Source organism: Olea europaea, chromosome 10, assembly GCF_002742605.1.
Source record: "Olea europaea var. sylvestris chromosome 10, O_europaea_v1, whole genome shotgun sequence".
Classification (NCBI taxonomy): domain Eukaryota; kingdom Viridiplantae; phylum Streptophyta; class Magnoliopsida; order Lamiales; family Oleaceae; genus Olea; species Olea europaea.
Window position 1 is genome coordinate 39,657,135 of NC_036246.1, and position 14,545 is coordinate 39,671,679.

At 35.8% G+C, this 14,545-nt stretch overlaps 1 protein-coding gene across 1 annotated transcript; it reads left to right on the top strand.

The window, feature by feature from the left end:
* Nucleotides 1–11,896: 11,896 nt before the first annotated feature.
* LOC111402210 lies at nt 11,897–13,105 on the top strand. The gene is made up of 2 exons (XM_023030373.1): nt 11,897–12,375; nt 12,999–13,105. The coding sequence occupies exons 1-2, from the start codon at nt 12,048–12,050 to the stop codon at nt 13,082–13,084; spliced, it is 414 nt and encodes a 137-aa protein (XP_022886141.1). The 5' UTR covers nt 11,897–12,047; the 3' UTR covers nt 13,085–13,105.
* Nucleotides 13,106–14,545: the final 1,440 nt, after the last annotated feature.

The window sequence follows — 14,545 nt, forward strand, 5'->3', positions numbered from 1 at the left end:
AAAATCAGAAAAATATACTTGCTCCCACTGAAGTTGTGGTATATACAATCATCGACAAAATTCATCTCAAAATCAAATGAGATGATCACTTGATAAAACTTATAATACCATAGACAAGACGCCTATGTAAAGCTCTTTATAATCGATGCCTTCTTTCTGTGTAAAGCTATTTGCGACAAGACGAGCATTATACCTTTCTACATCACCTTTCGAATTTCTCTTGGTTTTAAATATCCATTTGCAACCAATGGGTTTCACACCTTCAAGCAATGGAACGAGGTCTCATACATCATTGTCCTTTATGGACTTTATCTTTTCATTCATGGCATCAAGCCACTTTTGAGAGTTAGAACTTTCCATGGCTTGACAGAAGTTGATTGGATTATCTTCTACCATTCCAATGTCAACTTCATGTTCTTGGAGAAATACAATGTAACATTCGAAACCTCACTTCACCTCTCTCTAGTGATCTTCTTAATGACATTGGTTCTTGAGACTGTAGAGTGTGTTCTTCTGGAATAATTTGTTGATCTTGAGAAGGAGATATAATATTGTCTTGATCCAGAGTTGCTTCTTGAACAATGTTAGAGATAGAAATCTGATCATTGTCAATGGCAATTGGAGGAATTTCAACATATTCCTCCTAAAAAACAAAGCCTGTAACCCTTTCTCCCCCCCCCCCCCCACAAACTCAACATCCTTAAAGAATCGAGCATTTCCTGTCTCAAAAATTGCCTTAGTTGTGGGATCATAAAACTTGTAACCCATGGACCTTTTCAGAATATCCAATAAAATAGCAACTGATAGTCCTTGCATCAAGTTTCTTTTCATTTGGCTTATAGGGCCTTGCTTCAGTTGGACACCACCAAACATTTATATGCTTCAAACTAGGCTTCTTACTCGTCCAAAGCTCATACAAGGTTTTATCAGTGGCCTTAGTTGGAACTCAGTTGAGTATATATGCTGCGGTCTTTAATGCTTCACCCCAGAGAGATTCTGGTAAGGTAGAATGACTAATCATATTCCTCACCATGTCTTTAAGCGTTCTATTTCATCTCTCAGCAATACCATTCATAGTGGGTAAACCTGGCATAGTTTTCTGTGGGACGATACCGCATTCTTCTAGGAATTTAGCAAATGACCTGAACCGTCATATCTGCCACAGTATTCACCCCCACGGTCAGATCTGACGCTTTTAATCCTTTTGTCGAGTTGGTTCTCAACTTCAACTTTATAGTTTTTGAACACATCTGGTGACTATGATTTTTCATGAATGAGATACATGTAACCATATCTTGAAAAGTTATCTATGAACGTTATAAAATATTGTTGAACATTCTAAGAACCTGTAGGGAATAGTCCACAATATCCATATATATAAGTTCTAAGACGTCCGAAGTCCTATTGGCTTGAAATCTCCTTTTATTGGTTTGTTTTCCCTTTATACAATTGACACACAAATCATAATCTGTGAAGTCAAGAGGGTCGAAAATCCCGTCAGACACAAGTCTCTCAATTCTCCTTTTGGAGATGTGACCTAATCTCTTGTGCCATAACGAGGCAAAAGTCTCGTCGGTTAATTTTCGATTTACACCTCGAGTACTTACATGCAAGGATTCATTAAAAGAAACAATCGTATCAATTGAATAAAGATTATCGTAACCTGATAAAGAATCGAAACCAACCAATTTTAAATCATGAAACAAACTAAAATTTTCATTTCCAAATGAACAAAAATAACCAAATTTGTCTAAAAAAGAAATAAAAATCAAATTCCGTCTAAAAGACGGTACAATAAATGTCTCAACAAGATCCAAATAAAATCCAGTCTTTAACAGTAATCTAAATTTTCCTATTGCTTTTACTTCCACCTTCTTGCTGTTGCTAGCATATATGTATCTTTCACCATCACTTACTTTTTGACAACTCAGACAACCCTACATAGACATACTAATGTGAGTTGTGGCATCAGAATCTATCCATCATGTATGTCTAAGTACAGAAGTTAAATTAACCTTAGAACAAACCAAATGAAGAAGAATACCTTTTTTTATGCGCCGTGCATGGTAATCCGTGCAATTTTTCTTCTTATGACCTGCAACTCCACAGAAGAAACAACCACCTTTAGTTGGTTTCTTATGCTATTTCTTTTGCGATATTGTACCCGCAGCTTCTTTATTAATCTTTCTTTTCTTATTCCTTTTGTCTTTGGAGGTGGTGGCTAAATGAGCTCTTTCTATCTTCTCACACTTCAATCTTTTCTCTTCCTGGACACAAAGTGAGATGAGTTCATTAAGGGATCATGAGTCCTTTTGATAGTTGTAACTCACCTTGAATTGACTGAAATGTGACAGAAGGGATATCAGAACCAAGTGACCAATAAGTTTTCAGATAAATCCAATTTGAGTGCCTTTAGTTTTGAAACAATGTGAGACATTTCCATAATGTACTCCCGAATGTTTCCTTTTCCTTTATACTTTATTGAGACAGAGTTTGCTAAAAGTATACTTGTTTCAGCCTTTTCATTCTTGGTAAATCTCTTCTCAAAATCTTTAAGGAAACCTTTAGCCGTAGTCACCTTATCGGACATAGTGCTCCGGAATGCTTCTGGAATAGTACACTTCATGACCATTGAGCTTATGTAGTTCGATCGTTCCCATTTTTCATCTCCATCTTGTCATCAAATGTACTCTTATCAGTAAGTTTACTAGGTTAATCGACTCGTAAAGTAAGGTCTAGGTCTATGACTTCGAGAACGATCAATACATTCTCTTGCCATACCATGAAGTTCGTGCCATTAAGGATTGGAATTGAGTTGATGCTAATAGAGATATTAGTCGCAGAGCTTGAAATTGAATTAGAGAACAATTATTACGAATAGTTCACATGGATATCCTTAATATGCAAATAATATAATTCTCAAATAATGGTAGTGTCCATCACAAGATATCTAGCACTACATCAATATCTAGTCTTTGGACAAAAATATTGACTTGTAAGTGGTACTCTTGGTGTAGTGGTCAAACACTGACAATAAATACATGTCAATCAATAAACCTTTCTTTGGACCGATTTATTGATTACACTTTAAGCCAAATAATCATCACATGTTTACCACCACATGTGCATGTGAAATTCGGCCAAATATTGACATTCCTTTGGGCTGATCAATATTCGCATGAATAACACAAACACAAACACTTTTTAATAGTTTAAGTTAATCAATTTCCACAAGAGAGGTTTCTTTGGCAACATGTTGCTTCAATTAATTAACTTTCGAACATTATATCTTTTAAAAGAGTCTTTAGTACCAAAATTTGAGAAAGAGAATCACCAATTATTTTGACATATTTTATTTAGTTTCAAACTTTAGGGGCCTTGGGGTTAATAATTCAAGACTTTAAGGGGGCAAAATTAATTAATTTCAAACTTTAGGGGCCAAAATTAATAAATTTGAAACTTTAGGAGCCAAAATTGATCAATTCAAAACTTTATGGGCCAATTAAGATAAATTAAAAGTTTGGAGGCCAATCTGAATTAATCATTAATATTTGAGGGCTTTAATTTTAAAATTCAGAACTATAATGACTCAAATTAAATAATTTTCAAACTTTAGGGATTGAATTATTAAACCCAAAATTTAAAGGTCCAAATTTGAATACGCCTTAAATGTTAGGGACTGAAATCTTAATTTTATAACTCTAACCCTAATTGCAGCCAGGGACCTTAAATTATCTAATTTACAAAGAAAGCCCCCCTCAAATTACCCAAACTTAAAACCTAAAGAAATTATCCCCTCTTTTCTCTTGGAGGCGCCCCTGGCGCTGCCTGAAGCAATGGTGCCGCCTGCTGGCCTGCAGCTGTGGGTACTGCTCCTAGCAGTCTAAATTTACTTTTTTTTATACTGTAAAATTTGTAATCTAAAAAAAAACTGTAATTCTTCATTCAAAATCTGAAAATTTCTCATTTAATTAATCCGGATTATGAAAGATAATAAGAAAAATTATACCGCAAAAAAGTTTTCAAATTTAACAAAATATAGATCCCAAAAATTGTCAAATCTGAAAACTTCAAAAATATTGCAAAAACCAAATAAATTATTCGATTCTCAATGATTCAACATGAAAATACTCTGATACCACTTGTACGATAATTCATTACCTTAAATCACCGAATCTTTCATGCTGGATCATCAAGAAATACATGAATTATAGTGAAAACGTGCCTAAATCAGACATGATTAATGCAATGATTGAATTTCGATGTTTAGTTTTTCAAATCTTCATGCAGTCTCTTTTTTTCTCTGTGATGGGATGCAGAGGAGAATGAATAATACGTACTATCTCTACGTGTGATTCGGGGACCATAACTATTTATATATATATATATATGCTATTTTGACCTAATTAGGGCAATCATGGAATTAGGGACTTGGACCCGTACTCTACACATAAAATAAACCCACACTTTATTTTGTGGGTTTATTTTTGTGGTCACAAATCAAATATTTCGAGGTCACAGATAATTCAAATTACAATTCACATTTTATCTATGAGTCACATAAATCACAGTTTATTGGTCAAAAATTATTTTTTAGTTACATACATCTAATTTTTGGTCACAAATCAACCAAATAGTTAGTCACAAACGTCCAAATAATTGGTCACAAACGCTTAATTATTGGTCACAGACGCCCCCACCTCCCACCTCACAAACATGAGTATCATTGCTTCCTGCCACCACCATTATGAGCACCATCGTGCCGATAACACCACCACAATACTATGCCCACAACAAACAAAAATGTGCCGAAAAATCACACCACTACCACCAACAGCGCACTAGAAACACCACCGCCCATAATTACACCGGCGAAACAACACAACAGGATGACCACCACCAACCATATCTGACCCCACCACACACCCACCATGCCGCCAACACTACTGCACCACCACATCCAACCACACCACCCATGTCACATCATCTATATCCACACCACTACACAGATCACATAAATCAACACGCATACCACAGATCGTGCTCGAATCGACGCCGTGACAACTTTGTAGTCGTGGCCCTCAGATTTCAACCGACGAATCGTTTTCATTAACACCACCACCATGCCACCAAGACCACTGCCGTCGCCACCATCAACACCTCAGATCAATGCACTGAAGCTCGTCGCAACACTCAAATTTTGCAACAGCCGCGACACAGAAGCCCGTCGTAGCACCTATGCTCGTCGTGGAGAGGCAAGCGGTGCTCAGTTTCCCGGCCCGACAGAGAGAAGGCCTACGGTGGTTTCCGATGATGGAGACATGAGATAGTAAAAGAGCACAATTACAAGATACGTGAGAGACAAAATGGGATGCAGAGTGAGGGGATGAAAAGGGGGATTTTAATTTTTGATGCAAATCTGATTTATGCATTATTAAACTTTGTACTTGGTTTTAAAATTGTGATTTTTAAACACCTGATTTTTTGTAATTTCCTCTTAATTTGATACACAATTATTCACACATATAAACCCATTGATTGATTAAAAAAATCCTTACATTCAAATGATATGGACGCAAGATAATTGTGTTGGGTTGTGTGCCCATATAGTATAGTTTTATTAATGTAAAAATAACAATAATAATTTTTATATTGAATAAAATTATGTTTACTTTATTTATTGCACTTATTTATTATTGAGCATGTGAAATCAAAGTGCAGTGATCACTTGTGATAATATGAGTTGAGTCTTTGCATTGAGAAGTATAGTGAGACAACTTATATTTTGATCATAAATAATTTGTTCACAACCAATGTATAAAGGGTTGGCACCTTATATTGGAAGGTTGTAGTGTTGACTAATTCACCATTCAAGTTTGTGATTTGTCCTTATCGCAGAAATAGTTAAAGGTGACACTAGTACATTTGGAGTGTATTGAACAAACCATGTGTCGAATTTAATTTTATAGCATGACCGCGTAGAGAATTAAATTCCACTTGACTGTTGTGTATTTCATCTGAATCCATTGACATGATTATGTATATATTTTCATGATTTTAATTGTTCTTTGATTCATCAATGGGTGAGATCAATTTGATTGGTCAAATATCTCGATGAGTTGGGAACTTGAGAATGAACGGAGTAGAGAACATGAATTCGTGTCGGGAACCGTCACCTTGAAAAATGGGTAGAGTGACTACTTAAATATTTTCTGTTGAACGATTAAAATCTGAGCTCAGTGTTTAGCGACGGCTAAAATTCGACATCCGTGATTTGTTCACATGACTGTTGAAGAAAATTAAACTTAAATTAGTGAGAATAATTAGAGGGGCAAAATGGTCATTTATGCTTGTACCTAATTATCAGATCTTGGACGGGGATGAAATACATATACTGCAAGTCAAAGGAAAGTATTACAGATTTATTAGCTTCTGTGATCTTATATATTTCAAAGGTTCAGTCTTTTGCCTTTAGTGAAAAAAGTAAAGACTAATAATTAGATTGGATTGTCTAGGGTCGACTAGACAAGATCTAATTATTGGAGTTTGGAAAATATATATCCGATCAGGTCCCTGTGGTAGCTCCATAAAGTATTGAAACTTAATTACAATAATTATAATAGTTTTGAGCTTAATTATAATTACAATAAAATTTTGTACTTGGTTGTAATTACTATAAAAGTTATAAACTTAATTGTAATTGAAATTCTAGAACTACACATGCAATTATATGTAAACTAATTGAATTAGACTTAAATTAGAACTCCTATTTGAGTTTTAATTAAAACTCTTGTTTGAATGTGGAATTATAATTGTACTAAAATTGTATTATCTTTTTCTCTATAAATATAAACTAGATGGATAGAAAAATACTACAATGTTCATAATTCCATAAAATTCAAATTTGTAGAGAAAAGAGAGAGAGAGAGAGAGAGAGAGAGAATATATTATTTTCTTGTTGTCCAAAATTCAAGAATTAGTTTTTAGATTAATTGAAAAAATGTGCTCACACACCGGTGTAGTCTTTGCATTGGATAATACCATAGAGATTTGAAGGTTTGAAGTACCAAGATTCTTGTAATTAAACGCGGATCAGAGTTAATTCAAATTTGATCATTGAACTTAGGTAAAAGGTTCGAATCCTTTAATTTTGTTATAACATACACGTGAACATCTAGATAATCTTGCTTATTGAATTAAAGAAAATTTTAATTTCTGATTAATTCCGCTTCCACATTTCAACAAATTGTTCGCCAGATCTCTCGCTCTTCAAGCTAAATGGATGTTCCAGCCTCAGCCTTCCCCCTTCCTCCACCAAAGTTGTCAATTGGACTTCAAATAAATCAGTTCTGAATATTTATGAAGCTTGAGATATTCCTTGAGGACATTGCCCTCTTCGACCATGAACAATGAACGACGTAAATGCCAAACACACAAACACTTAATACACATAAAATCATATTTTTAATCTAAAATATAAATTAGTGCCTAGAGCGATCAGTTTGCACGTGCTAAATTCATATCCAATGCGTGTAACATACACTTCAATTTTATTGGTTTATACTGAAATATCTTTTCCAAACGATTACAAAGATACATGTCTAATAACGGGATATAATTTTTCAAATCTTACACCAGTTTTTCAATATGGTACCCAAATTTCTAATGTGGGGGAAAATCTTATCATCTGATCAGTAAAATAAACTTCATATACTTATGCACCAGTGGATTACTTAAATAATGTAGGGTGTGATTTTGAAGGCTTAGCTGGTGCGCCTTTGTAAACGCGTGATTCTAAACCCCACTTTTCTCGAAAGGAGCAGAAAGTCGTATCTTGATTTTGAGCCTTCCTGTGACTTCCTGCAGCTGTACGAGGAAAGAAAAAAAGTATCTAGCGGATAATGTTATAAATACCATGTTAAAAAAAAAAAAAAAGGTTAAACCCTAACCTTAAGGGTCCCCCACCACTCCTGCCTTGGAGTATCGTGAGGGAGGTAAATCGCAGGTTATGCCTCTAAGGGTACAGAGTGGAAGGCTGCTTGTACACTTGCACTTATCCAAGAGCCAAATCCATATTTCAGGATTCGAACCCTTGACGCAGCAGCTTCAAGCAAAGCTAGATTTCTCCACCCTCCCCTTTTACCACTTGGAGATGTACATCTGGTGGGTGTTATGTAAGTAAAGACTTGGTAAGCAAGGTTATCTTTTGTCGTTCGAACTGCAATAATCCCATGCGTGTGCAATATTGTTACACTAGAATACTACTTCGAAATTTATATCCCAAAGACACTTTTTTTTTTTTTTTTTTTCTTTTGAAGCACAATGATAGCTTAATTGTAGGCTTCAATTAAAAATTAACTCACTAGCTAGCATAACCCTTCTACTATAAGAAAATAACAAGTAAATAGAGTTTGAATTAGAATTAAATATATATTTTTAGTTAATTATATTATTTATATGTGTAATATCTCATATCACGCCTCCACAAAAATTTGTCTTAGTATTTTCAAATAAAGCATTTTCTCGTTTCAAGTCATGTCGTGTTGCATTTGTTGTTTCCGTTACAAATATCTGACTCTTCAAGCCAAATGGCTTTTCCTCTCCCTCCACCTTCAACCAAAGGTGTCCATTGGGCTTCAATTAAATCAGTTTTGTAAATTTCAGAAAGTAGAGAAATTCCTTGAGGACATTGTATTTTTCCATCGTGAACATTGAACGATGTAAATGCCAAAAAAAAAAAAAAAAAAAAAAAAAAAAAAAAAAAACCTTAATACAAGCAATTAAAATCTATTCAAATTATATTAAGGAAACCAATGCTCATTCTCAAAATAGGAATATGGATAGCCATTAGGTGGTGCAGTTCACGTGCTGGACTAGTATGAAATGCATGCAACTTACAATTCAGTATTAGTGGTTTATACTAGAAATTCTTTCCAATTGATTATAATGTTATCATGAAAAAGAAAAATTTATATTTCATTTGCTTATTCACTTGGGGATTACTTAATTTTATTCAATCAGCTCTAAGGAAGGGTAAGTAAATCGCAATAAATTGAAGGAGAAGTTTGTACCATTCTGGAATGACAGATGACATATATACTAAATAGAGTTAGCCAGACTTCAATCCCATGAGACTTGGAGAGGAGTAGAAGTCATTAGATATCAAACAAAATTATCTTGCACAGTCCACATCTCTTGTAGCTCTCAATGTAGATGCCATAGTTAGTGAATGACTAGCAACACAAGATATGATGGTTTCCACTTGCCCTTCGAACCTAGACATGCTTAACTGGGGAAGTGGTGGCGAGTTTCACTCGTTAAATTGGATACAAATAAAATGTCATCCGGCGTGGAATGCCCGTTAGAGTTTTGCTTGTCCAAGCTACATGGAATCGATTACTTTATATTTTGTGATCATACTATTGGATACTTGTGTGGCACTAGTTACTAGATTATTTGCTAATGTTTAGACTATTGACGACTTGACTGCACTATATCATGCACTGTACGTGGAAAATTTACATAGCTTATATTGATTTTTTTTTCTTTTCCCAAAATTATCACAAAGATACTTATATCAAATTAATGTTATTCAAATTTTGAAATCAAATTGCTATAAGCTAATATCCGTTTTCACTAAAATAAATTCCATTAACTTCATGTCATTGGCTAGTAAATTGCTTAAATGCATTTCATATGGTTCAGAAGACTATGTGTCATGATTAATTGGATTACACGGTATATATAACCTGGTTTATTTTGGTATAAAAGTCTATGAATAAATTTTAGCTCAATACTATGCAAATCCAACCATCTGATCCACCCATGAACCCAGGGTCCAGATGAATTTCAAATGCATTAAATGCCCTTTACTTCATGAGTAAATATTTAGGTAACTGAAATAGAGACTCTAAAGATTTACAACATTACATTCCCACGTTTGTACCTCGTTCTTTCTCCTGCTTCCTGTATTCCCATGGAACCAAAATGTCGAAATGATCATTCCACACCTCCACCGATTGCCTTGTTCAACAGCAACATGAAACTCAAACTAGAAGATGATTTGTCCATGCAGATGAATTTTTCATCAAAGGGTTACCTTCAAGAGTCCCAGTATTTTGATCACTTCTCCTTAACAGGATCATCATTCAATCCAAACCTCGAAACCCAAGCAAATGGTTTTGATCCATTTGACTTCATCTTTCATGTTTCTCCTTCGACAGACTTCGATTCCTACAATTTCAAGCCGTTTGAAGAAAATGGTGATGGACTCTTGAGTATCCAGGAGAGGAAATATCCATTAAACGGAATGGAAAATTCTGATCATAACATTTTATCCTTGAACTGCCATGATTCTGACCTCCTAAACTTTGTTGTTCCAGATGAGAGTTCATCTGTAACACCTGGTAATGGCAATAAAAATAGCAGCTCGAAGAAGTGGCAAAATAATAGCAATGACAGTTATACCACCACCATTGAGGTTGAATTAGCATCTGCTAAAAGCTCCGGTCAAGCATGGAAGAAGTCCAAATCAGCCAAGGGGTTGTGGACTAGTGAAGAGGACAGGTAGAAGAAAAAATTGTTTGATTTTATTTTGTATGTTTTATTTTTCCATAATTCATTAAAATTTTGCAGACATTTGATCCATCTGGTGGAGAAGTATGGGGTGAGAAAATGGTCACATATCGCGCAGATGCTAAAGGGGAGGATTGGAAAGCAGTGCAGAGAGAGATGGCACAATCATCTGAGGCCTGATATAAAAGTTGCATAAATTTCAATTAATTCTTCTTCCTAAACTTGTTCATTTAGTTTGTTTTTCCCCTTTCTCATTTTTTTCTTCATCATCAAGCTTTACGAGTTCATATATATTATCATGTTTTCTAGGATGATTTTTCAGTTGCGAGTTTAGTCGTGCACTCCTCGTGCTGAGTTAGCATACAACATGTGCAATATGTAATTCAGTTCAAGAAGTTAATACTAGAAAATTTAATCTGAAATAAGTTCAAAGATACCTGTCTAATACCAAATAGGAATTTTCAGTTTTAGATACTCCATTGATTTAAATATATTTTTGTTTTCCAGACTCTGGCTTATGATTATTCCTAGGATGGCTTCTGTTCTCAGAGAGGAAAAATTTAAATGAGTTAAAGAGCATAAAAATTTTAAAAATTCTTAAATAGTTTGATTCTGCTTGGCGTTATGTAAAAAACTGATCTGTACATGACTTCTATAAATTATATTTATTTATTTTCTTCTTTTAGTGTGTGTTTTTTCTTTAAAATCTTATTGAGATTCTAAAATTGGTGAAATTTCTTGAGCAGAAGGATGTATGGACTGAAGAAGAGGATAAGATTCTGATTGAGTCTCATGCAGAAGTGGGAAACAAATGGGCAGAAATTGCCAAAAGGCTGCCAGGGAGAACTGAGAATTCCATCAAGAATCACTGGAATGCAACAAAGAGAAAGCAGTTCTCAAGGCGAAAATGCAGGACCAAATGGCCGAGGCCTAGCTCTCTACTCCAGAACTACATAAAAAGCTTGAATTCGGAGAAAGAATTTGCTGCATCATGCACTACTACAAATGCTGGAATCATTAACAATGATAATGTTTCAACGAAGACATTAGAAAAGCCAGGTTTTATGGATTTTCGCATGCCAGATTATGATTTTGATGAGGTCCCAGAATTCACATTGGATGATAAATTGTTTGAAGGAATTAGCATTGACAGTTTCATGGAGGATATATCAGGTGGTTCTCCGAAAATTGATGAAAAATGCTTTGATATAGGATTACCCTTTGACATGCCCCCATTGATGCAATTTAAAGGGACAAACACTCATTGGTTTATGCCATGTGTTAACATATAATTACTGGAGTTATTCCCACTAAACTACGCCGGCAATGCACACTCGCTTGACCTACACTTATCTTCCCCAGTTGACCCAAATCAACCCTCATTGATAAATCATAAACCCTCAAATTTCTCAATTTCTCTTTTCACAGAGGCATATAGTTCCTATCACAAACGGTTCGGATTCGGATCCGGAATGGCTGTACGGGCGACTATGACACGGTTCCCGGGCGACCCGGATGCCCAGGAGGCGTGCGGCTTGCCGTGGGGCGTCACGTTGACTCCATTTGCTACAAAGGATGAGAACAGCTGCCCGCCGGTGTACGGATCGGAAGGGCATTTGTTGCCTCGCTGCGAGAATTGTTGGGCTTATTACAATACGTATTGTGACCAGGAGCAGTGGGCATGGACCTGTGCCCTTTGCGGCACACTCAACGGGCTTTCATCTCAGTCAATTGCCAGATATTCCCTCCCGGATTCGTGCCCGGAAATTTTGTCGTCATTCATCGACCTTGAATTGCCTCGTAATGGCCTTTTTAGCTTTAATTTCGCTCATTTTCTTTAGTATTTTGCAAGTATATTTCGTCAATTTTGGTGCCGCTGACAATATACTAGTGCTTTACAATGCTCTTCCGTGGTTTTCGTTTTCCGGTTGCTGAGACATGTGGTGCTGCAACAGTTTTACCTTGCTCATTGTAATATAATCGCTCCCCCATGCAATATGCATTCACTAAGGAGTCTCAAAATATACCGTCTTTTAAAGACCTCGAGATTCCCTCACAATTTCCACCATAATTTATGATGCTTATCCTCCCGCAGGTGACTATATATGATATTGTGATATGAGATAGAATCACTCTCACGGGCATAATGAGTTAAAATTATCATTTCCTTTGTCTGAGAATATTTGTATGCAGGAATTACGAGCTCGATCCTATGTATAATATAATTTATTATAGCAAATTGTTCATGGAGATACAAGAAATTCTGTGATACTGTCTTGTTGGTGCAAGATGCAAGCATATGGTCCTGCTTAAGTACTTTACTTTGTGCATGGGTATTTGCAAATCTCGCTGCATCCCCATGCATATGAGTACATGCCGTCTCATTTTTATTTGATTGCTGATTGTTCTTCTTGTGGTGGCAGTGGAAGGATCCGAGGAAATGCAGCCAAAGCCAGTGTATGTTGCAATGGTTGATCTTTCGTGTAAGATTTGCTCAACTCTATGGTAAAATTTTGTAAGTGAATTATTTGTTGACTGCTATTTGATTAGTATAGAAATGCCTTTTTTCTTTATTTTGTTTCTGGGATCGGTATGGTATAATGGGTGTTAATTACTGAGAATTGGAATTATCCAATGCTAGAGCTTGTATATCACTTTGATAGGGTTTAATGATTGTTATATGACTGTCTGATCATATTATCTTGCAAAATGAACTGAACTGTGTGCATTATCAATGTTATTCTAATTTGGGGCTGTTCTCTTTGTGTTTGAGTTTTGAGTTTCATTTTGAGTTTTGCGTTTTGAGTGTTGTTATTGAAATTGTTGAAAACATGTTCTTTTTGTCGTTTTGAAAAAATGTTTCCCAAAACATAAAATTCGAAAACTAATTCACTATCCTGCCAAACCTCAAGCCTGTTTTAATTCCCATCTCCACCACCAAATCCACCCTTCACCCGTCACCATCATGTATAAAATTTGCGGCGACGTCGGCCACCAAGACCACTAGATATTGGTACCATCGGAAAGCCTTTAATCTCTTCTTCAATCATCAACCAACATCTTCCCATAACTCCATTGAATTTACCCGGAATCCATCTACAAAGTAGCCTACTCGAAAATCTGAAAATTGCCGGAAACTCCACCTCCGGCCACCAAATTGGTCGGAGCCCACCACCGGTCGATTGCCTACCACAAACTGACCCCAACCATGGCTCCAATTTACCACAAACAACAATCCAACAATCGAATTAAACCTAGACATATTGGTCGTTGTGAAGCAGGATTTGCAGAATCCGAATTTTGCAGATTCCGGCGCCGTTCGGTGGACCCATGGTCGCGGACCACGTGCGTTGAACTCCTCTTCACTTGGTGCACCTTGTCCAGCCATGTGTGAACCCCAATTTTGCTCAGAAGTTGATGAATTTATGGGCACACCTTGATGAATATATGGCCAAAATCGTGACTGGTAGTTGCGGTGTGAGGGGGTTCGATTGTTGAGGAAGAAGAGGTGGCGGTCGTCAATTGTTGAGGAAGAAGTGGTGGAGGAATGGCTGTTCTTTCATGGTTTTCTCACGCATAGTGGAGAAGAAATGGAAAAAGGCTATTTTTCGTGTTTTCCATTTTTTACTTGTTTTGTACAGAAAACACCCAAAACGACATTTTGGTTGTTTTGTGTTTTCTCCACAAAATATTTTTTTTTTCGAAAACGCGTTTTCAAAAATGGGAAAGAAAATGTGTTTTCACCGTTTTGAAAAATCGAAACTAGAAAACAGTCCGAAAACGCCAAAGAGAATAGCACCTTAATATCTTAAATAAGACGATAGAAATTAAAGCAAAAAATAAGTTTACACCATCATCCTTAGCACATTTCAATTTAGCCCATTATGTGAAAATTAGAGGAACTACAAGAGCGAAATTAAAGATAAAGTAGAAGAGAATGCTTGAAACACATCCCTGAGAAATGTTACCA

Bases quoted from the DNA above. Each gene is read 5' to 3' on its own strand.
- LOC111402210 (XM_023030373.1), top strand. From the start codon at position 12,048: ATGGCTGTACGGGCGACTATGACACGGTTCCCGGGCGACCCGGATGCC. The intron at 12,376-12,998 runs GTAATGGCCTTT...TTGTGGTGGCAG, and splicing joins CATCGACCTTGAATTGCCTC to TGGAAGGATCCGAGGAAATG.